The sequence below is a fragment of the Papio anubis genome, chromosome 1, assembly GCF_008728515.1.
Source record: "Papio anubis isolate 15944 chromosome 1, Panubis1.0, whole genome shotgun sequence".
NCBI lineage: Eukaryota > Metazoa > Chordata > Mammalia > Primates > Cercopithecidae > Papio > Papio anubis.
In genome coordinates this window covers 89,913,156-89,938,261 of record NC_044976.1, presented here as the reverse complement: position 1 = coordinate 89,938,261, position 25,106 = coordinate 89,913,156, and the positions used below count along the sequence as shown (strand labels likewise).

Here is a 25,106-nt window from a genome sequence, read left to right as displayed (position 1 = left end):
AAATAAAAAATTGCAATAATCTTTTTGTGAGCAAAGTTGGATGCTAAAAATCAATTGATTTAAAATTCCACTTGTAAGCCAGGTGCAGTGGTTTGTGCCTGTAATCCCAGCTACTTGAAAGGATGAGAAGGCAGGATCGCTTGAGCCCAAGAGTTCAAGGCTGCGGTGAGCTGTGATCTCACACCTGCACTCCAGCCTGGGTGACAGAGTGAGACCCTGTCCCCAAAACTAGTAATAAAAAATAAAATTCCAAGGGAAAAATGATTTTCAACCTTGTGTTATATGCCCAGCTAAACTACTAAGTATGAAAGTAATATAAAGATACCTTAATACATTCAAAGATTCAGACAATTTTATTCTCATACATCCTTTCTTAGGCAGTTGCTTGAAATTGAGCACCAGTAAAACAAGAAAGAAGAAGCCCAAGAATCCATTTGTAGTAGATTCAGCCCAGGAAATTAATGAAAGAAAGTTCAAAGGTAACAGTTATAGGACAGGGCTAGGTTGCATTAGGAGGCAGATAGAGGGTTCAAGGAAGGAGGCATCTATGAGGGAAAAATAAGTGGGTGAGGTATTTCCATGTATTTGTTTTTACCCTTGAACTATTGCGTGAACTTAAAGAAACAAGGTGGATATTGCTAGAATAAAAGGAAGGCTGCAAAACTTCAGGGGAAGCAATATGCTGCTCAAGAAAGAAAACCACTCCACTTGACTCTGCGTTAAAAATATTTTTACCTTCTGTATATCTCTCAAATCAGTCTATTCTCTGTAACTCTACCTCCACCACCACTCTGGAGTTACCATCATTTCTGCTTAGACTTCTACTGGTTTTTTTGCATCCTTTCTGTCTTATCTCAAATCTGTTCTCCATATTACATTCTATACAGTGATGTTTTTCAAAATGCAAATCTGATTATGCCCCCTCTTTGACTAAAACACTTCAGTGGCTTCCCATAGCTCTTCGAATCTAAATCATTAGCATCCCCTAGAAGGTTCTATATGGTTACATGGTCAGCCAGTCCCTAAGCAGCAATGCAGTGGTAGCTGCTATGTAGTCTTGCCTCACTTTTGTAGATTTGGCTGGTAAGGACACCCTGATGGATTTAAACAGTTTTATTACTTACACAGATGGCAAAGCAAGATCAGCATGGTATTAGCTGCTTATATCCCCAATTCCACAGGATGATACCAAACTAGAGGGGTCAGATGACAGACAACATACGTGGTGAGTTGCTTTGTTTTTGAGAAGTGAACTCTAGGCTGCAGCTAAGCAGTTTTATCCGAAACGGACAAAGTGGAAAGTTCCATGCCTTAGTGGAATCAGGGAGGCAGATGAGAAACTGCCTCATGGCAAGTCTTCTGCAAGATCGGGGGTTTTCTGCAAGGTATGGAGCAAATGTGAAATGGCCTTTGATAGCTCCTCACAAGACTGCCTATCTTGCCATTTTTAAGGGTGATCCCAGGGCATTCTGCCAACAGTTGAGTCTTACCTACATGGCCTATATGGAGACATGCAATTGCCATGGTGCCATGGTGGAACTGTTCCCCTGCTAACATAGGCTGCCTTTACTACCACTATAGTCTCATCTTACGTACTTTCTCATATTTGCTAGCATCAGTCATACTGACCTTTCAGTTTCTCCAATGTGCCATGCTTTTCCTTGTCATAGAGCTTTAGCATATGCTGTGCCCTCTGCCTGAATCCCACTTTCTCCTCCTTCTTTGCCTTCATAACTTCCCTTCTTTCTTTGGTACTCAGCCCAACGTTCCTGACCAGAACAGCTCCACCTCTTATCGCATAGCATGATGTACCTCTCCTTCACAGCATTCAGAACAATTTTAGTTTTAAATTTATTTGTATAATCTTGAATTGATGTAATAGTAGAGATAGTTGGGATAATACATACATTAATATATTTATCGCTTAATTGTCAAATGTTTTTACATAATTACATTTTATTTTTACATCTCTGTGAGATAAACAGAACAGATATTATTTTAAATCTTTTTTCCTAAATAAGAGCCTATATTAGAGCTCATTTTAAATTCTATTTTAGTGTTCCCTGTACTTCACCACTATGTTTTTTCTGTAAATACATTAAATATAATGCAGCATACAGTAAGCAAGAGGCACAGAGAAAATGCCACAGGGGCCCAAAGGAGAGGGGAAATCAGATCAGGTCATCACCATAGACCTCCAACACAGAGGTCCCATTTGAGTCAGACTTGAAGTTGGTAGGCATCTGTTGGGCAAGGAAGTGAGGGTCTTCTAAGACAAGAGATAGTATCAAAGCTACAGTTATAGAAAGGCATGGGACTATTTGAAGAATGGCAGTTGAATGTGTTTTGATGGATGTAGGGTCCCAGGAAGGGAAGCTGGAGTTGGATCGTGCAGGGCCTTGAAGATGGAATTGATTTTGTTTGCAGTAGGAAGTAACTTACGTTTGTAAGTAGGCAAATTGATCTGATCAGCATTGAACTTTAAGCATTAAATAAGCAACAATGTGTAGAATAAATTGTAGCATGGAGGATTGGATTCAAAGAAACCAGTTTTGATCTAAGTGAGAGGTAACGGGATCATGACTTGGGACAAAACACCTGAAGCAGTAAGTCATGACACACCTTACAAAGTTTAATGTCAAAGCCTTTCAGTCAGTGCCTAAGAGGAACACACTTGTGTTTGAGGAACGTTAGGTCTATTTAATGTACTGCAGCAAAGGAGAGATCCATAGCAACAGAACTGTGGGTCATCTCAGGGATCCGGGAGGATTTTCTTCTTATAGGATTTCAGAGTCTTATTATAGGATTTCAGCTTGTGCTGGGTGACTCTTGGGAAGGTTTAGGGAAAGCAGAGGTCAGTTCTAGATTGGATGCCCTCAGGAAGTGAGATATTGGGTATTTTGGTACATTTTATTTTGGAAGTGAGAGGATTTAAAAAATAGTAGTCATCTGTGATAGCCAGAAGAGGGGGATGTTTCATTATTTTTTATGGTTCTTGAGGGTTCTTTTCTCTAGTTTCAGAAATACTTACGTGGTAGTCTTATCTCTGTCTTCTTCTACTATGGTCACAGAGTGGCCTTATCTGGGTATTTATATTCTCACAATTGTTTGCTCAATTGGAAATACTGTGGTTTAGCTGTCAGCTTCCAGCCGCCAGGTGTTTTCTTTTTACTTCATCAGTACCCAATACATTGATCTGTTCAGCCCCAAGGACCAGTCATTGCCTCCTATGTTGAGCAGCCTCATCCATTTCCCTAGGCTGCACATATGTATATTATCACTGTCTAGATATGCCATGACTTGGAAAAGCTTGATTGAACAATGGTACTGAAAATGAAGAGTAAAGGACCAAGAAATGTTGTAAAGGTTTTCAAGCTCTCCACTATCTCCAACATTTCTGGGTCATTTAAAATCTATGCTCCAGCAAAAATAAACTGATTTCACCTCTTACAATCTGTGATTTGCTGCCTTTGGGTATTATGCCCTCCATCTGGAATATCTTCCTTTGGTCTCATTCTCATGTTCATATTTCTGTCTGTCCTTCAAGGACCAGTTCAAACATCTCTCTCCTTCCCTGTGCTACTAGTGAGAGCTAAGATCAAGAAAAAGCTGATTTAAAATATAATAAATGAAGAATAAATTATATATTTGGATATATTAATTCTAACTTAGAAGAGTCAAGATGGAAACAATCTCTCTTTTCTGTGAATTCATATAGCAAATTTATTAGATCCCTAAAGTATTTCTTTCTAATATTTATTAAATATTACATCCTGTTCACTAACTTCTATGAGCAGTACCATCAAAATGCCATGACGTTTTCTTCTTTCCAGGTTATTCAGGGTTAGTACAAAGCAGCAGAAGTGTTTTTAAACTCCACCCTCATTCTTACCTCATTTAGTATATAAGTTACTGATATGTGGCCAGATTTGGCCCTATTATATATATATATAATATATGTTGTATATATACACACACATATAAAATATATACCATGGAGGTTGAGAGTATTAAATTATATATATAGTATTAGATTATATAGACATATATATAGATTATATGGACATATATATATAGACACACACATCTATATATGTAGACACACACACAGACACATATATATATAGACACACACACACACACACCAGGGAGATCATACACACACACCAGGGAGGTCGAGAGAAGCTTGTAGGTGGCTCGATGTTTCTTGTTGGGACTAATAGTGGGGCAGGGACTAACTTACCGAAAATATGTTTTAAAAATTACCAGGCGTGGTGGTAAGTGCATGTAGTCCCAGTTACTTGGAAGGCTGAAACAGGAAGATCTCTTGAGCCCAGGAGATTGAGGCTGTAGTACTAATTATGGTGCCTGTGAATAGCCACGGCACTCCAGCCTAGGCAACATAGCAAGACCCCATCTCTTTATTAAAAAAGAAATTACGTGGATTACAAAAACCTTAAGGAAATATACAAATGAATATTTTTGTATTGTCTGAAAGGAAGGAAACTGGATAAAAATTAATTATATTAAATTAACAATAATAAATGCAGTGACAAATAGGTTTGTTTTTCCTATATTAATTTAGGAATGACTGCCAGCAAAAAACTTGGGAACAGAGAATGCAATCATCCTTGTAAAAGTAAACATACATGTGGACATGACTGCTGTGAGTTCCTTAAAACAAGTTTATTTCAAGTGTTCAAAATTGAAAGGTTTTTGGTGGATAGTAATGATATCCTAATTATCTGTGTATGATATTTATAGTATGCAATGTAATAACTCAATTTTCTCTCTTTTGTGGGCAACATGAAAAAAGTAAATACTAGAATTGAAATTTTAAAGAAATTTGACTTTATAAGAATAAGATCTGAAGTTTAACCTAAAGAATCTGAAGTTTCTTTTCATAGGTAAAATTGGAGTTGCACAGAAGTCAGAAATTAAAGAGTCAACAATTTCTTCATATTTATCTGATTTAAGAAACAGGAATGCTGTTTCATCTGTTCCTCCAGTTAAACGTCTGAAGGTTAAATCTAATAATATTTTTCCCTTTGTTCTGTAATTAAATGTATATAAATATTCTTTATTCTGTCTATCAATTAGGTAGGTATCCACAGTGTACTTTAGAATTACTTGTGGGCTTGACTAAGAATATTACCATTATTCATAGTCCTTCTTCTCTTCTTTCTTCCTTCCTTTTTTTCTAAATCTTTCTTCTTTCCTTTCATCTTCATTGAGCACCAAGAATATGCCAAAGTGCTAAGATATAGTGATGAATAAGACAGTATTATTCTGAATCATAGAATTTGTAGTTGAGTGAGGAATACAAATAAGTCAATATGCTTTTTTAGTGTAGTGTGATGAGTGATTCTGTGACAGAAGTACAACACACTTAAGTTTAGATAGAAAATGTACTCAATCAACATTTGATGGACCAAGAAAGGATTCCTAATAGATGTGATTGAGACCTGAAGGATAAGCCAAGGATGGAGGGGCAGGCACCAGAATTATAGTAGGAAGGGATAGCTAAATATTCCAGGAATAAAGATTATACAAAGGTCCAGAGATAGCAAAGAGAGAGAGAGAGAGATCTTTAAAGAAACTTTCTCAGTAACACAGTATGTCTAGAGTTCAATTACAAGTAAAGGAATAGAGAGAGATGAGGCTGAAGAGGCAAGTAGGAGCTAGATCATGCAGACCTTTTTGCTATTTTAAGGAATTAGACTTTATCATGAAAGTACTGAGAAGCCAATGAAAGGTTTTAACAGTGACATGATCAAAATTGTATTTTATAAAGGTCACTCTGACTGCAATGTAGAAAAGGGATTAAAGGATGATAGAATAGGAACAAAGGGACTCATTAGGTGGTTTTTACAATAATCTAAGCAAAATAATGGCCTAGTTTAGGGTAGTGGCAATAGCAATGGAGAGAAGTGACTAGGTTAAATTATTTTTCAGAGGTAGAATCGCTACCTTGCTACTTCATTGGTTATAAGAGACAAAGTAGAAGGAGCAGTCAAAAATGATGCCCAGCTTTCTGGCATTAGCCACTGGGAGAAAAGTAGGGCCTCGTTCGGGTAGATATTCTGAAGGAAAAGCAAGTTTGCCGGAATAGAGAACAGGATAAGTTCAACTTGGGAAATACTGAATTTAGAGGGCCTGCAAGATATCTAGATAAAGATGTCCTACAGACAGTTGGATACAACTGTTTGAAAATCAGGAGAGAGAGCTGAGCTAGAAGTAGAGACTTGAGAGTCATTCACATGTAGATGACAATTGAAACCACAGGAATAAATGAGAACTTTGACTGAGAAAGTGTAGTGTAAGAAGAGACCTAGTGAAGAACCATGAAGAATGCCAACATTTAGGCCGGACGTAGTGGCTCACGCCTGTAATCCCAGCACTTTGGGAGGCCGAGGCGGGTGGATCACAAGGTCAGAAGTTCGAGACCAGCCTGGCCAACATAGTGAAACCCCGTCTCTACTAAAAATACAAAAATTAGCCAGGCGTGGTGGCAGGCGCCTGTAATCCCAGCTACTCAGGAGGCTGAGGCAGAGAACTGGTTAAACCCGGGAGGCAGAGTTTGCAGTGAGCTGAGATTACACCACTGCAGTCCGGCCTAGGTGAAAGAATAAAACTCCATCTCAAAAAAAAAAAAAAAAAAAAGCCAACATTTAAGAAGGACCTGAGTGAAATATTCAAGTCAAGAACTAACCTGAGTTTCTCCTAATTCATTGACTTGGGGACTTTATGTACCAACAGGAGTTTTGTTGTTTGGCTCATTTGTTAAAGTTATTGATGTGAAACTGCTAGTTGAACTTATTTTTGTTTCTTTAATAGATACAGATGAATAAATCTCAAAGTGTGGACCTTAAAGAGTTTGGTTTTACTCCAAAACCTTCCCTTCCTAGTATATCAAGGTATAAATATAATGTTAGTATCTAAGGTAAAATATTTATCATAAACTCTGTTCCTGCAGGTAACCACTTATTCAGGGAAAGATAATCACTGGCTACCATCAAGTCACAGTTATCGTTTAGTTCCATAATGAAGCAATAACATCATAATGGTTTCATTATCTTTGATACCCCAAATTTATTTAGAACTCTACAGTTATGAAATAACACTCATGAAATCATCTCTTCCCTAGGAAACTACCTCTCCTATGACGTTCCCTTAGATTCTCTCTTTATAGGGAATATAAACTAAGTGACAAGAGTATACTTTAAAAATGGAAATCATGTTGGCATACAAAGTCTAACCTTTCCATTTAGAAGCTCAGTCCATGCTAATAATATCTCAGATTTATAATATGAAAATTGCACATTTGTGCATTATATTTTCTGACTTAAACAACAACATGGCCATAAAATGAGGTATTTTTTTCCCCATTGTTTAGATGGAAAAACTGAAGTTCATATTCCTAGTTAGCAAGCAGAAGGCCTTAGGTGGTAACTCAGTGTTCTTTTCCTGTATCCTGATGCCTACAGGACAATCATATATGTAATTTCCCTTTCAGATAAGGGCATTTTATATGCAGAAATGACATTCAATATATTTAACAACTAGTACAGAACAGGAACTGACTCATCAGAACAGATGCCAGCAGTACTTCTAGAGATCGTGGCTTTTGTTATCTAACTAAGGGCATGTAAAGATGACTAAGTATTGGTCACTTCCATTAAACACCTATTTATTTGCCACCCAGGCAGGGTCCAGTTTATCATAGAAGTATTAAATGGATAAATCATTATTTTTATTTATATGAATAAATAGTTTTCAGGCTTAGATTTTCATTTTTTAACATTTTTATTGTTTTATCTTTATAAAGGTCAGAATATTTAAACATATCTGAATTACCTATAATGGAGCAGTGGGATCAGCCTGAAATCTATGGAAAAGTTAGACAAGAACCATCTGAATATCGAGACAAAGGTAGATTACCATTGATACTTACTTGAGAGAGTAAATGGCTTATTATTACTTTGAATTGACAAGTAGTGTTATTGAAACACCAGTATCTGAAATTAATATAATTATTAACTTGGCAACATTTTTCTCTTAGATTACTGAATCATTTTCAAATTCTTGGGTCTGTTATTCAAATGGTCTTGCTCTGTTTGTCATACATTTTTAAAAAATCTCTTTCCTACATAATGCTATTTTAATTTAAAGATACTATGAGGAAAATCTGAGCAAATAAGGTATCCTTGGGTATATAAAGTATTAACATACTGAATGATTATGTTCATATCATTAGAATTATTTAAAATAATTGTATGTTTATAAAACTAGGAGAATCAGAGTATTTATCCAACTTACTCAAAGCCTGGATATCATTACAAAGTGGATAGGAACTATAAAATTTTATGTTTATAAAACTAGTCCAGTTTTACAAAATATCAGTGTGATTTGGGCTTTAGTCTTATCTTTAAGATGAAGGTATTGAACCGGGTGACCTTTAATATCTCTCCAATTCTTAAAACTATGATTCTTACAGTTCTATGTTAGTATGAGAATATAACTTAGGTTGTGGCATGTAGCTACTTTGTAATCTAGATTTGCTTTTTTATTTGTGTCTGTCATTAAATTAATGAGATAATGCATATAAATTTGACACTGCCTGGTTCATCATTACTGTGGTTCCTGCAATTAATAGAGCATAATTTCCCTGAATAATGCTATTAATAGCCAGTCTTAAAACATGAGATAGTCCTATCCATTGAGTTATTTCTTCAAGTGGCTCTATGTAGAAATAGTAAGCTTGGGGTTTTCTGAAAATCATTTCATGTGTTTGGCATTGGTTTCTGTTGACATCCTTTTCTTCATGCTGCCATTTTTTTTTTTTCATGTTGTAACTTTTTTTTCGTCTAGTCATAATTTAAGATTTTACAGAGGCAGAGGCTAGAGTATTCACTGCCTCTTATGATACCATGGCAGCTATTAGGCCCAACAATGATATCAAGAAAAGTTCCCTAATCTCACCTGGAGAATCAGAGCATTTATCCAACTTATTCAAAGCCTGGATATCATTACAAAGTGGATAGGAAGTATAAAATTGTCAACTTTCTTATATTTATCTTCGTTCAACACGTAGCCCTCTAACTTACTGCTTCCTTATCCTACTACTCTATTACTTGTCCTTCTGCACACAAGAGCTTATCTATCCTTCCCTCTGCTTACTTTTGTGTTCTATTTACATGGTTTTCCTCCTTTTCTTTCCCACTCACTATTCCAAATCCAATTTATATTATGATATTAAAGCCTCATCTAGATACTTTAACCCCCAATAATAACTGTATCCCTGTTTTATTGAGTGGGCTACTTTTTTTTTTTTTTTTAAAGGAGGAGCTGTATGGTGTAGTAGTTAAGTTCACAGGATCTGAAAACAATCTGTCCAAGTCCTAGCTCTGACATTTGGTATAACCTTTCATAATCTACTTAATCACTTTGTCTAAATTCCTAATCTGGTTATATTTTAGGGCTTTCGGGATTAAATGAGATAATGCATGAAAAGCTGTTATAGTTTCTGGTACTGTTAGTAATAATTAATTGAGTATGTTTATTATATTTTTCACATATTAGTCTTTGGTGGCAAAACATACTTTAAATATATTCAAATACTGCTTTTGAGAATGTTTTTTAAAAAGCATAGCAGTTTTTATCTTCTGTATTCCAATTTCAAAAAGGGAAGAAGAAAAAATGTCAAAAATTATATGAGAAAGCATGTTGAATCATAAGACTTAAATTGGAAGGGACCTTTGTGCAGTTTCTCATTTTATAGTGAAAGAAGCCAAGGCTCCAAGAGATTAAATGACTTGCCCCAAAATTTCATATCTAATTAATGGAAAGACCAGAAATAGATTCCATGTCTTTTGAATCCCAGCCCAATGCCATTTCTATAAAATGAAATTGACTTTTAGTTATCAGTGGAGAATTGAAAATTGAACCGTAGTATATGAACTCTTTCAGCTTTTCGCCCCACCCCTCAACTATATATTTCCCTGTCTCTGCATCCATCTGTAACCATCTATTTGTCTTAAAAGAAAAATTATCTTTTCTTCCACTTGAGGCATATCTCTCCTCCTGTAATCTTAATTCTATCTAATCCTGCTTTCCCTGGGACTTTAGAAGATCATTATCCATCTCCTCTTTCCCATATTTTCATTGTTTCCTCTCCACTGTGTCTTTCCCTTTAGCATATAAATATGCTGAAGTCTCTTCCTTCTTCAGCTTCATGTCCTCATCTAGCTGGTCATGACTTTTTTTATTATAAATGATAACAATTCTACTCAAAATGACTTAAGCACAAGAAAAGGAACCAATTGTCTCAAGTAAACTGAAAAGTATCTGGCCTAATTCTGGCTAAATCAAGGCACTCATGCCTCTGGCTTTCTCTCAATCTTTTAGCTATGCCTGTTGCTACTTGGCTTTACTTTTTAAATAGGGTTTCTCACATGGCAGGTAGCCCCTAACTTACATCTTACCAGTTTAGCAGCCTCAGTGGAAAAAAGTAGACTTCCCTGTTAGGTTTAGCAGACCAGAACTCATTCTAACTGGCCTCATTTGAGTCATGTGTTTATCCCTTGATCAATCCCAGTAACCTGAGGATTGGGTCATTGTATACCTGTGGCCCCAGAGAAGGCAGGGCATCATGAAAAATGGCCTTACTAGGATCCAGTGGAATTGCAGAAGTAGTTTCTTCAAAGGAAAGGGAGGGTACTCCCACTAAAAGAAGGGAAAGCATACCAGGCAGACAAAAACCAGAATTCTAGAGTCCCTGTACCCTCTATCTCTTGCTTTGTCATCAAAACAAAAATTAATTGAAAGAGCAATTGACACTCAGTATGCTCATCACTTCCTTATACCCTAGTTCCTCTTTATTCATTAAAATTTGGGTTTTCTCTGTGTAACTCCTTTGAAACTGTTTTTGTTCAGGCCATTTAGTGACTTTCTGACTTCTGAATTCAGTGAACTGTTTTCAACTGTTAACTCTCTTTGACCTCTGCAGTATTTGATACTTCTGGTCTTTCCTTTCTTTTGGAAATCTCTCCTTTGATTTCGATTAAACCATTGTATTGGTCTCCTGTTACTTCTTAGACTGCATGGGCTTTTCTTCCTGTTGATGTTGCAAAAGGATTCTTTTTTCTTTTTTTTTTCTTTTTATTCTTCTCACTTCAAAAACTTTTCCTATACAATATCACCCAAGCCTGTGTCTTTAATCAATGACTATGTTTTGATAATTTCTAAGTCTGTGTCTCCCATCTATGTCTTTCTTTCTAACTCCAAATCCATCTGTATAATCACCTTCCTGGACATATCCACCTAACAGTTAACATATCAGACATGTCAGCATCTGAACTCTGTCTTCTTTGTACCTCACTCTGCACCTTCTCTTTTTTCCTTAGCTCAGTGAATGAACTCTTTTCTTCGTTAAGCTGCTACAGGCAGAATGTCCTTCTAAATAGCTTACCCCACATGTAAATAACCACCAAATCTTAATTATTTTGCCTCCTGCACATCTCTCATATTTGTTATTTCCTCTCTATCCTTTCTGCTGATACTCTAGCTTAAGCATTCATTGTCTCTTATTTAATACAATAACTTACTTTTCTCTCTGCTTTCAGTCTTATTATCCTTCAATCCATAATATTCCAGGTGATCTAACAGACATATCTGGTTGTGTAAACCTTCTGTTGAAATATCTTCAATAGTTATCCTTTGCCAGTAAGAAAGAAAGAAAAAACAAAAATCTCCTCAATATGGCAAATAAGCTTCAACATGATCTAGCATTTAACTACCTGTGCAGACACAGTGGACCCTGCCTTCTCCTACTTTGTGCTCCAGAAATCCTGAAAACTTACAGTTCTCCCAAAATTCTCGGTTCTCTCATATTGCTGTGTCTTTTACCTGGTGTTTTCCCTTCATGGCATAGGTTCCCTTTCCTCTTGCCCTGCCTCACAACCACAGCTCTATCAAGCTGAAATTTCAACTACTCTTCCTTCATATGCTATCACCTCAGGAGTCTGTCTGTCATGTGGTATCACCTTAGAAGAGTATGTCTCACTTCCATTGTAGGTTTAGATCCTCCTTCCTCTGCATTCCCATTGCACTCTGTACAAACTTCCATTTTTAGTACATATATACATTGTGTGTCTCAGTGGGTGCAAATCAACATACAAAAGTAGAATAATATAAACTGTAGTTATAGGTACAGTTGAAGAATAAAGAAGGGTTTGGACAGGTGAAGAAATTGATGGAGGATATTTAAAGTGGAGGAAACTCAGTGATATGCTGGAACAAGTTTATGCTGACTTATGAGAGTTGATTATTAAATTTTCAAGAATCAGCCATTATTAAAAATTTAATTACATAAACTTTCAATTAAATTATGTTAAAAACAAAGGCAAAAATACTCAAAACTCATCACTTTCTAATTGTTCTACTGCATTTTACTGTTATCTGTGTTCTTGAGGTTATTTATCTATATGGTAGAAATACTGTGTAATAGGGTGCTGTTGTGCATTTTTTCCCAATTTCTTATTCAATTATGTTACATTAATAGCTTGAAATGAGTTATGGTGGGAACATTTATACCATAGGAATCAGCAAACACTACCAATCTGGGTTTGATTTATTGTTTTGCTTATTTTTTAGACTTCAGAAAGTGAGGGATACAATTTTAATAGTGTAGATTAAACAAACGTGTGTTGTTATTGTAGCCATTACATTGTGAATAACACAAAAAATTGAGAGAATATTCTTCTAGTATTTGAAAATTACTGTCTAATTCAGGAAAGAAGTTACTTAAGTCAATGATGAATGAGTGAAATCCCAACAGATGTCTTTGTTGTTTTATGAATGCTTTCATCTTACTTGTTAGAGTCAACAAAAATATCAAACAACATTCACATGAGAGCTACATTCATTCATCACTTTCAACCATAGGTTGACTACAGATAAAAGAGTGGCAAAACTTAATGAAAACATTCAATGAGAATCAATTAGATATATGGAATTTGCATTTAAGCATATCATATATGTTGTTATTGTAAACTGTGTGCTGTATAGCTTTTACATCAGTAAAGTTTATAATAAACATATATGTATACATATTCCTATGCTTTTTGTAGAGGTAGCTATTAAACATTTATTAGCACAATACTGTGTAAAACCTTGCAACTAAAGGCATTTAGCCCCCCATTACAAGTTTTTGAGGTAGATACTGGTGTTGCCTTATTTTGCAGAATCAGGAAGTTTGAATTACTGTCTAAGACCATACAACTAATAGAGAGGTGGAATTTTCACTTAGGTAGTTTGGCTCTAAATCCAGGCTGTAAACAATGAATAACAGGATTTTTTAGCAGGAGAAAAATAAATATTATTTATTTTGGAAAAATATCTTTTATAACAATACCGAAAATTAACTTTAGGGGGAAGATATGGAAGAGGAAGACCATTTTAGAAACTATTATAATCCAATCTTGGAGTAGAGTTACTCTAATATGGGAATTAAGAGGAAAAATTAATTGCCTAAAAAATTTATTGAAACTTAAATTTAGTGCAACTTAATACAGTTAATAGAATTGGCTGAATGCAGTATTCAACAATGCTTGACACAATGCTTTTGAAAACTATTACTCAAGAACTCTGTTTAGTAGTTGAAAGATGTGTTTGCTATATCAATAGACTACAATGCTTGTGGTTTAAAAAGTACCTATAGTCTTTTATACATACACATAACAGATTTTTCTAGATATAACTATTCTACAACTTCAAATGAGAAAGTCTCTCAAACAGTGTTCTTCAACAGAAGTCTCAATATATCTGGAAACCAAAATTTGACAGATGCAGATAAAAGCAATTCTCTATTTTCAGAAGTTTTGAATGTGAACTTTGAATTGGGAAATGAAGTTCGGGATGATTTTGATGAGGAAAACTTAGAAGTTACTAGCTTTTCAACTGATACTGAGAAGACAAAAATATCAGGTAAAATCATACTTAGCATGGAATCATTTCATTAGAAATTCTTTGAATATTTTTCATTTCAGCTCCTGGAACTAGGTTTCTTTGCCTTTGTTGTGTGTGCTTGTTTAGTTAGATTTGGTTTGTTAAGATTGTAACTTTTAGCAAAACTGAAAATGTGACCCTTCTACACAGAACATTTCCCCCCTAAGGGAAGAGATGAAGGTTATTCCATGATGATAGTGTAGCAAATGAGCACTTTCTATTCTATTGCTCCTATCTCTTGTAAAAGTCAATTCAAATTGTTTATTCAATTTTCTCTCATGGAACAGACTATTTTGCTCTCCCTTGTAAGATCGGAAATGGTCTGCTAATATTTGTGAAGGACAAAAAAAATCCATTTTTAAAGCTATTCATCTGTTTGCAAAGAAAATAACTTTTATTTCTAGTTGAAATATGGACTTTTCAGCTTGAAGTAAATAAATAAGTAAATAGGAAAGAAAGGATTAGTTTGTCCTATACTAGAAATTCTATTTAAATCATATACAACCCCAAAATAATGAGGCTTATTAGCTCTTTGAGTGAAAGGCAAATTTACTGTATGTCACTAAAACAGAGAATTGAAAATCTTGGCAAGCATATGACAAGATAGCAATGGAGATACTGTCTCCCATTAGGGCTGACAGAAAGAAATCAGTCCCTCAGCCTTCTCAGTGCAGACTGGTATTCCTACAATTATAGATGCCTCTTACTATAACCCACCTCATGTTTTTAAAAGAATATTTCAAAGGGAAGCAGTTAGAAGTTGAAATGTTATTGTTTCGGGGGCCTTAGAATTACCTAGAGAACTAATACTGCTTCTGAAAAGAACAGGATTTGACCACCTTCACAGAATGGGCCAGGACAATCTCCATGATGTGGGGTCATTAGGCACAATTTTGTATATCACTGGACAACTACTGTTCCCTACCTCGAGTTTAAATATCATTGGGTACTGTAAGTTAATAGGCAATGTGTACTGATCCTTCGAGGTTGCCTAGTCCTAAGAGGGCATAGCTTTGTCACTGGGAAAATCAGTCTCAATACATTTCCCCCCATGTATAGAGCATTTTAAATGATTATGAGCAGACCATTGAAAATACTGAGTGAACTTCAACTTGATCATTTATGGGAATGAAAATGTAAGTATATAAATAATGAGGGTGAGTGGAAAAGCACAAACTGTTTTTCCTCACTCTCACACCATGATCAGCCTAGAAGACATCTGTGACCAAATATCTGTGGGTTTTTTCCCCACACACCAAGCAAGCAATCAGTTCCGCAGTGAATACCAGCTGGGTGTCTTCCAACCCAGTAGAGTTAGAAACAGGGCCGGGCGCGGTGGCTCAAGCCTGTAATCCCAGCACTTTGGGAGGCCGAGACGGGTGGATCACAAGGTCAGAAGATCGAGACCATCCTGGCGAACATGGTGAAACCCCGTCTCTACTAAAAAAAAAATACAAAAAACTAGCCGGGCGAGATGGCGGGCGCCTGTAGTCCCAGTTACTTGGGAGGCTGAGGCAGGAGAATGGCGTAAACCCGGGAGGCGGAGCTTGCAGTGAGCTGAGATCCGGCCACTGCACTCCAGCCCGGGCGACAGAGCGAGACTCCGTCTCACAAAAAAAAAAAAAAAAAAAAAAAAAGAAACAGGGGCCAAAGACCAAATATGTATTTTACAACAACATAGGTGGCTTGAGGACCTTATAATATAATTACTAATAAGCTAACCTACATGTTTTTTAGTTTTACTCCCTTAGCTTTGTGCCCCTAATTTTTCTATGCAAATTAAATTAGGTGATTGAGAATTATTCATTCCTTCCTTAACCAGATCATATCTGTTGGAGAGAGCATTGTAGAACTTGTGAAAAGCTTCATTCAGCTGTTTCTTGGCATTTTGTTTCAAAATGTTATCTCTTCACATAGGATTTGGAAACACTTTGAGTTCAAGTACCAGGGCAAGTAAGCTACCCCTTCAAGAGTCAAAGAGCAAATTCCAAAGAGAAATGTCAAACAGGCAAGTTTTAGAACTTTGGTTTGTAATACATACAACTTTATATCCTCTTGACACATAGTTGGAGATGGGGATCAAAGTATTAGATGTCAGAGATGCTAAAAGATATTAGCCAGCCTAAACCCTCTTAATCTTAGAGGTGTGTTTCTCAAAGTGCTGTTGTTAAACCACCTGCATCAAAATCACTTTGTGGTGCATATTAAAAATGCACATTCTTGAGCCCCACATTAGACCTACTGAATTTTTGTCTCTGGGACTGGAGCCCAGGAACCTTCACTTTTAACAAGACTTGAAAACTGAATAGGAGTTTGACAACTAGAACAGAGGCGGATAGGCATTCCAGGTATAGGAAAGCATCTGTAAAGGGATAAGGCTTGAAAAGGCATCCCATGCTCAAAGATCAGTAAAGTGTGGGATGTGTGGTCACAGCATAAAGTCTGTTGCTGAGGTCTTATTGTAAGGGCTTTGAGTGCTGTGCTTAGACACCTGTCCTGTACCCAGACAGTCAGGGGTTGCAAACCCAACTGCCTTCAAGATTTGGTGGGCCAAGGCCAACTGTAGAGTGTCTCATCTAAAGGAAGCAGCCACTACTCAGCTCCAAACAGTTGTTACTATGCAGGCAATGTGAGTCTAGTGTTATAAAATATTCTGATTTTTCAAGAAAAGCTAGGAATCTGAAATTTTTTGTGATATTTTATTATTTTTAAATTTTGACAACTAATTTAAAAAAATGTGATAAACTCTGCGGCACCCTCCTCCAAATAATAATATCTGCAGGCCAGATGTGTCCTAGGGCCCTCTAGTTTTTACCTGTATGGTAGTCAGTGAGGAACCATCCAAAATATTTAAGCACAGGAAAAACAATTTGATTTAAAAAATCATCCTAGCAGCAGTATGCAGAGTGAATCGTAGGGCATGGGACTGCCAGAGGCATGGTGGCCAATGAGAAAGACAGACTATAATGAGGCCTAAACTAGGGCAGAAGTGATAGGAACAGAGAGGTAGAGTTGGATTTTTAAAACATTTCAGAAATAGAGCAGATTCAATGCGGCAATTGATAGGATATGATAGTTGAGGAAGAGGGAAGAATAATGGCACCGAGGTAGATGTTATTTAAGGGTATAGGAAACATAAGAGATTTAGAATAGAAAATATAATTTTATAAATATTCAATTTGAAGTATCTTTAAAAAAATGCAAAATGCATTGGGAAATATTGGACTTGATTAGAAGTCAAGGGAGAGAAATTATGGCCAAAGCCAAAATTTTCAAAACAGAAGAAATACCAACAGCTTTTTATTCAGGGTCTGATTTTCTACTTAAGGATTATTTATTTCTCTGCTTTAAAAAAAATACTAAATTTGTGGTATCCCTTGGAATTTTTGCTGTTATTTAGCCATTACTGATCCTTAGCATCAGCATCATAGACTCATAGTTTTCATAGAATTCCAGAGCTAAGGGGGGGTCTTAAGTATTGGGTAGCCTCCCTCTCACTGGATCCTTGAATCACCATTCAACATCACTGGCAAGTAGTCATGCCACCTCTACCAAGACAGTTTTAGTGACCAGGAGCTCATCCACCCTTGTTCCATGTTAGGATTCTTAGATCATTGAATAGCTTTTCAAAACATTTGCTTAAAATATGTCTTTTTATCACTTTGTTTCATTGGTTAAAACTCTGAGTCACATAGAATAAACAGATGTAAGCATCCAAGTGAGACAAAGTTGTAGGTGTAGAGAAGCAAAAAGTAGATAAATCATAAGGAGAAAGGTAACAAGGCACATGAACAGTTTTGTGCACCACACCTTTAAAAAACAACAAATAATTTTGGAAGAGTTTAGAAGTGACCAACAGAAGATGTGTGGGTTTAGAAATGGATTCTAACAAGAAGCCTCTGGGGATCTGGTGTAGAAGTTGCTGCTGGGGAAAGGCCTGTGGGACCTGAGGATTTGGGATGGAAAGGAGATTTGCTTTTTTATTTTTTTAAGTTAGAGTACAATGGCATAATTATGGCTCACTGCAGCCTCAACCTCTTGGGCTGAAGATCCTCCCACCTCAGCCTCCCAAGTAGCTGGGACTACAGGTACATACACACCAGTATGCCTGGCTAATTTAAAAAAAAAATTTTTTTCTAGAGATGGGGGTCTTGCCATGTTGACTAAGCTGGTCTCAAACTCCTGGACTCAAGCTGTCCTCACACCTCAACCTCCCAAAATGCTGGGATTACAGGTGTGAGCCAGTGTGCCTGGCCTCCTTTTTCTTTTATACACTTTTTACTGTTTTAATTCCTTGCCATGTATATATATTTATTAGTCAGAGACAAAATGATCCAGTCCTATCAGTATATGTGGTTCTTCCCTGTCCTCACCCACACTGCTCGTTGCTCCTTACATGGTTGTTACATTTTAGCCTTCAGGTGTCAACTTAAATGGTTACCTCATCAGAGAGGCATTGATGATCATCTTTTAAAAATGGGTTTATGGCTCCACACCGTTATTTCTTAAGCTATTACCCAGTTCATTTTCTTTTTATAATTTTAGGATCTATAATAATCTATATATTTGTTTTTATTCATTGTCTGCTTGATGGTAACTCCCTGATGTTTTCTTTATTACTTCATACTCAGCTTCTAGTACAATATCTGGCGTAGGGTAATGAAGAATAAATGTGTTTTAGTGAATGAGTTAATACAGAAGGTTCAGAGTAAATTCTTGCATACAGTTATATCTAAGAAGATAACTAGAGATGTCTATCTACAGTGAGACCAGAATAGAGAAAGGAGATTAAAAGTTAAGCAAGTGGAATTTAGAAAATGTTTATAGGGTTCTATGTAATAGACAATTAAGCATTAGACTCAATTTTAAAGAAAATTGTTGAATAATTATTTCTATACTCCCTTAAAAATAGTGTTTTTTCCTAATTTGGGATGTATAAATTATGGTTTGGTCTAAAGGAAAGGAAATATACCAAGTTCTCCATGAGTATTAGAAACAATGCATTACATTTTTGTGATAAATGTGATAAACTTTGATCATATTCCCCAAAAATCATTATGAACCAAATTAGAATGATGTGTTTTTCTTGTTTGCCATATTTTACAAATAATTAATTTTAATTTTTAGTTTTGTTTCATCACATGAGATGTCAGATATTTCTTTATCAAATTCTGCTATGCCCAAGTTCAGTGCATCCTCCATGACAAAATTACCTCAACAAGCCGGAAATGCAGTTCTTGTAAGAAGAAGCACTTCTTTGTTTTTCTTTTAAATTTTGCCCAAGTGCTTAAACTTTCAATGATTGTTATTTTTTAATCTAAAATGTAGTTCCATTTTCAAGAAAGAAAACCACAAAATCTGTCACCAGAGATTGAGAAGCTATGCTTTACTTGCTCTGAAGAAAAACCTAAGTCTTCAAATTATAAAAAAGTGGATTTTTTTATTAGAAACAGTGAATGTAAAAAGGAAGTTGATTTCAGGTAAGAACTCTTTAAAGACACTTTAAGATTATATCAATAAAAAACTTTTTACAAAGAAATTCAGCATTCCTTTTTCCTTGGTTCATTTTAAAGATCAGAGCCTGAACATTTTATTTATTAAAGACATTAAATTTTCAAACCTCAGTGAGCTAAGCTCCTTAGGATGTTTCAAACATCATATACCTCAGTTCTTGAAAACCCACGTTTGATGCTGTTTATTCAAACATTATATTGAGTTGATAAACTTACTTCTACTGATTTGAATACAGTGTGTTAATTTTGTAAAGTGTAAAGTCACTTGAGAAATCCAGATGAGATCAGCTAATTTTTCAAAACTTGAAGTTGTATTTTAGTTAACCAGTTATTTCACAATCAATAGATTCAATGAAAATGTCAGATTAAATCACATCGGTTGCCCCACTGCTAGCTATTTTAGAAAAGGAAACTGTGTTGCAGTTTCTGTCTCCTTGAAGAGTCAAAAGATTTGAGACCTGTTCACAGTGTTTTGTTTTTATTTGTTTGTTTTAAGACTAGTCAAGTGAAACAGTGGGAGTGCAGAAAAAACAAAGAAATCTGTAAATGATTGTGATCAATAGTTGTAAACACCACTTCTCTTGGACCAGGCTGTTCACACCTTTATTAAATGACATAACTTTTCAATATGTTTAAAGAAATGCCTTTACAGTTCCTACCATTTGCAGTTTATGAAGTCTAATTTTCCCCAACAGACTTCCTGCAGAGTTATGCATACTGAAGTTTATTTGATACATTAACTTCACAGCAATCTTCAAGTTTATTTTATTGTATTTAGTATTATTTATTGTGTATTTTAAAATAAATTGTGTTAAAAAGTGTTATTTTTACTTTTTCTTCTTTCTCCCAGTATGTATCATCCTGATGATGAAGCTGATGAAATGAAGTCTTTATTGGGAATATTTGATGGTATTTTCTAAAACAAACAAATGCTTTTATATTAATAAGAGAAAGAATAAAGACACCTAATCAGAAAGCATGCTTTTCATTTTTAAAAAGTAGTTCATAATTGTTCAGAGTTTTTTCTCCTGAATTTGATTAGCTTTGTTCACTTTTTGCAACAAAATATATGGACCGATTTATTTTCCCATTATATTGTAACTTCTTGAAAAGCTCTTTTACAGTGGCTTTGTTTCAATAAGCCCTTAAGTTAAGGGCTTATTGCACTTAGAAATAAGTTGCACTTAGAAATAATTATTTGGTTATTAATTGGATTTTGACAAGAACCAATGTAAAATTTTATTTTTATATTTTGTTAAGAAGAAAATATTCTTTGAAAGCAAAATAATGCTAATGCAATGAATCTGCTTATTGTATGGATTAATCACTAATATTATTCCCATGTATTTTGTTTTACTAAGATTTTTAAGAATCCAATGACTATTTGAACCTACTGTTATCTAACTTTGAGCAACAATAAATGAAACATTAATCAGTATAATTGTTGTTATCATCTAGCTTGTTTTTCAATGTCGTGAATTCTTAAACTTTGTTATGTTGACTTTTACCGTAGTAAAAAGATTTTATATTTTTTTTCCAAGGAATTACATTTCAAATTCATTTATTGATAAGTATTATAAAGGTACCCTAAGCAATGTTTATTATCAAAATTTTTAATAGGTACTATTAGAAGTTGAGGCCCACTTAAGAACTTTTAGAAAATATTTTTTTCTTTTTTAAAAAACTTTTATTTTAGATTCAGTGTTACCTCTGCAGGAGTGTTACATAGATAAACTCATATCATGGGGATTTGTTGTACAGATTATTTCATGACCCAGGTACTAGGCCTAGTACCCAATAGTTATTTTTCCTGATCCTCTCCCTCCTCCCACTGTCCACCCTCAGGTAGGCCCCAGTGTCTGTTGTTCCCTTCTTTGTGTCCATGAGTTCTCATCATTTAGCTCCTACTTATAAGTGAGAACACGCAGTATTTGGTTTTCTGTTCCTTTGTTAGTTTACTAAGGCTTCCAGCTCCATCCATGTTCCTGCAAAAGACATGATCTTGTTCTTTATTATGGCCGTATATGTAAAACATTTTCTTTATCCAGTCTACCATTGATGGGCATTTAGGTGGATTCCATGTCTTTGTTATTGTGAATAGTGCTGTGATGACCGTAAGTGTGCATGTGTCTTTATGGTAGAATGATTTTTATTCCTTTGGCTAGATACCCTATGATGGGGTTGCTGAGTCAAATGGTGGTTCTGTTTTTAGCTCTTCGAGGAATCACCACACTGCTTTCCACAATACTTGAACTAATTTACACTCCCACTAACAGTGTGTGTGTTCCCTTTTCTCTGTAACCTTGCGGCATCTATTATGTTTTAACTTTTTAATAACAGCCATTCTGACTGGTGTGAGATGGTATCTCATTGTAGTTTTGATTGCCATTTCTCTAATGATCAGTGATATTGACATTTTAATGAGGTTGTTTTGGGTTTTTTGTTTTTTGTTTTTTGTTTTTTTTCCTTGTAAATCTAAGTTCCTTAAGATGCTAGATATTAGACCTTTGTACAGATGCATAGTTTGCAATTTTTCCCATTCTGTAGGTTATTTCTTTACTCTGTTGATAATTTCTTTTGCTGTGCAGAAGTTCTTAAGTTTAATTAGATCCCATTTGTCAGTTTTTCCTTTTGTTGACATTGCTTTTGGCATCATTGTCATGAAACCTTTGCCCATTCCTATATCCCAAATGGTATTGCCTAGATTGTGTTCCAGGGTTTTTATATTTTTGCATTTTACATTTAAGTCTTTAATCCATCTTGAATTGGTTTTTGTATATGGTGTAAGAAAAGGGTCCAGTTCAGTCTTCTGCATACAACTTGCGGGTTATCCTACCTCCATTTATTGAATAGGAAGGGAGTCCTTTCCCCATTGTTTGTTTTTGACAGCTTTGTCAAAGATCAGAGGGTTGTAGGTGTGCAGCCTTATTTCTGGGCTCTGTATTCTGTTCCATTGGTCTATGTGTCTGTTTTTGTACCAATACCATGCTGTTATTGTTGCCCTGAGTACAGTTTGAAGTTGGGTAATGTGAGACTTCCAGCTTTGTTCTTTTTGCTTAGGATTGCCTTGGCTATTTGGGCTCTTTTTTGGTTCCATATGAATTTTAAAATAGTTTTTTCTAGTTCTGTAAAGAATGTGATTCATAGTTTGATAGGAGTAGCATTGAACGTATAAATTGCTTTGGGTAGTATGGCCATTTTAATGATGTTCATTTTCTTATCCATGAGGATGGAATGTTTTTCCATTTGTTTGTGTTGTTTCTGATTTCTCTTTGTAGATCTCTTTCACCTACTTGGTTAGCTGTATTCCTAAGTAGTTTATTCTTTTTGTAGCAATTGTGAATGGGATTGTGTTCCTGATTTGGCCCTTGGCTTGGCTGTTGTTGGTGTATAAGAATGCTAGTTATTTTTGTAGATTGATTTTGTATGCTGAAACTTTGCTGAAGTTGTTTATCAGCTGAAGGGGCTTTTGGACCAAGACTATGGGGTTTTCTAGATATAGGATCAGGTCATCTGCAAACAAGGATAGTTTGTCTTTCTCTCTTCCTACTTGGATGCCCTTTATTTCTTTCTCCTGCCTGATTGCTTTGACCAGGACTTCCAATACTATGTTGAATAGGAGTAGTGAGAGAGGGCATCCTTATCTTGTGCTGGTTTTCAAAGGGAACATTTCCAGCTTTTCCCCATTCATTGATGTTGGCTGTGGGTCTGTCATAGATGGCTTTTACTATTTTGAGGTATATTCCTTCAGTACCTAGTTTATTGAGAGTTTTTTTTTTAACATGAATGAATGTTGAATTTTATCAAAAGCCTTTTCTTAATCTATTGAGAAAATTATGTGGTTTTTGTCCTTAGTTCTGTTTATGTGATGAATCACATTTATTGATTTGCATATATTGAACCAGCCTTCCATCCAGGGAGGAAGCCTACTTGATCATAGTGTATTAACTTTTTGATGTGCTGCTGGATTTGGCTTGCAAGTATTTTGATAAGGATTTTTGCATCAATGTTCATCAAAGATATTGGCCTGAAGTTTCGTTTTTTTGTTGTCTCTTCCAGGTTTTGGAATCAGGATGATACAGGCCTCATAGAATGAGTTGAGGAGGAGTCCCTCTTCCTCAACTTTTTGGAATAGTTTCAGTAGGAATGGTACCTGCTCTTCTTTGTTCATCTGGTAGAATTTGTCTATGAATCTGTATGTGGTCCCAGTCTTTTTTTGGTTGGTAGGCCTTTTTTTTTTTTTTTTTTTTTTTGAGACAGAGTCTTACGCTTGTTGCCCAGGCTGGAGTGCAGTGGTGCAGTCTCGGCTCTGCAACCTCCGCCTCCTGGGTTCAAGCGATTCTCCTGCCTCAGGATCCTGAGTAGCTGGGACTACAGGTGCGCGCCACCACGCCCAGCGGTTTTACCATGTTGGTTTTACCAGGTTTTACCAGGATGGTCTCGATCTCTTGACCTCGTGATCTGCCCGCGTTGGCCTCACAAAGTACTGGGATTACAGGCATGAGCCACTGCGCCTGGCTGCTTGGCAGACTTTTTATTACTGACTCAATTTTGGAGTTCATTACTGGTCTGCTCAGGGAATCAGTTTCTTCCTGGTTCAGTCTTGAGAGGGCGTATGTGTCCAGGAATTTATCTATCTCCTCAAGGTTTTCTAGTTTGTGTGCATAGAGGTGTTCATAGTAGTTTCTGATGCTTGCTTTTTTATTTTTTTGAGATGGAGTCTCACACTGTTCCCCAGGCTGGAGTGCAGTGGCGATCTCGGCTCACTGCAGGCTCTGCCTCCTGAGTTCACGCCATTCTCCTGCCTCAGCCTCCTGAGTAGTTGGGACTACAGGCACCTGCCACCACGCCCGGCTAATTTTTTGTATTTTTAGTAGAGACGGGGTTTCACTGTGTTAACCAGGGTGGTCTCAATCTCCTGACCTCGTGATCTGCCCACCTTGGCCTCCCAAAGTGCTGGGATTACAGCCACTGTGCCTGGCCTCCGATGCTTATTTTTATTTCTGTCGGGTCAGTGGTAACATCCCCTTTGTCATTTCTAGTTGTGTTTATTGGAATTGACTCCCTTTTTTCTTTATTAGTCTACTAGCAGGCTATCTTATTAATTTTTTAAAATAACCAACTCCTAGATTCATTGACCTTTTGAATGGTTTATGGTTTGCTCTTGCTTCTCTAATTTTTTTCAGTTATGATGTTGAGTTGTTAATTTGAGATCTAACTTAACTGATATAGGCATTTAGTGCTATGCATTTCCCTTTTAACCACAGCCTTAGCTGTGTCGCAGAGATTCTTCTGTTTTTATCTTTGTTCTCATTAGTTTCAAAGAACTTCTTGACTTCTACCTTAATTTCATTATTTACCCAAAAGTCATTCAGGAGCAGGTGGTTTAATTTCCATGTAATTGCATGGTTTTGAGTGATTGTTTTAGTCTTGACTTCTATTGTTATTGCACTGTGGTCCAAGAGTGTGTTTTGTATGATTTCAGTTCTTTTGCATTTGCTGAGGATCATTTTATGTCCGATTGTGTGGTCAGTTTTAGAGTAGGTGCCATGTGGCAAGGAGAATAATATATTGTCTGTTATTTTG

General features: G+C 36.0%; 1 protein-coding gene across 15 annotated transcripts in view; it reads left to right on the top strand.

Annotated features, from left to right (window-relative positions):
- The window catches only part of LOC100998091 (probable ATP-dependent DNA helicase HFM1), a 137,639-nt gene extending 116,678 nt beyond the window's left edge, over nt 1-20,961 (top strand). For 9 of the 15 annotated variants that reach the window (XM_031650688.1, XM_031650685.1, XM_031650676.1 and 6 more), the window contains 9 exons: nt 4,586-4,666; nt 4,908-5,023; nt 6,838-6,917; nt 7,829-7,932; nt 13,876-13,986; nt 15,925-16,015; nt 19,135-19,246; nt 19,336-19,487; nt 20,371-20,961. In XM_031650688.1, the coding sequence (XP_031506548.1) occupies nt 4,586-4,666; nt 4,908-5,023; nt 6,838-6,917; nt 7,829-7,932; nt 13,876-13,986; nt 15,925-16,015; nt 19,135-19,246; nt 19,336-19,487; nt 20,371-20,440 (917 nt within the window). In that variant the 3' untranslated portion in view covers nt 20,441-20,961. Of the gene's footprint in view, nt 1-4,585; nt 4,667-4,894; nt 5,024-6,837; nt 6,931-7,828; nt 7,933-13,875; nt 13,987-15,924; nt 16,016-19,134; nt 19,247-19,335; nt 19,540-20,370 lie in introns of those variants that run through there. The other 6 variants (XR_004176174.1, XM_031650691.1, XM_031650698.1 and 3 more) reach the window with 6 other exon arrangements.
- The last annotated feature ends 4,145 nt before the right edge of the window (nt 20,962-25,106 follow it).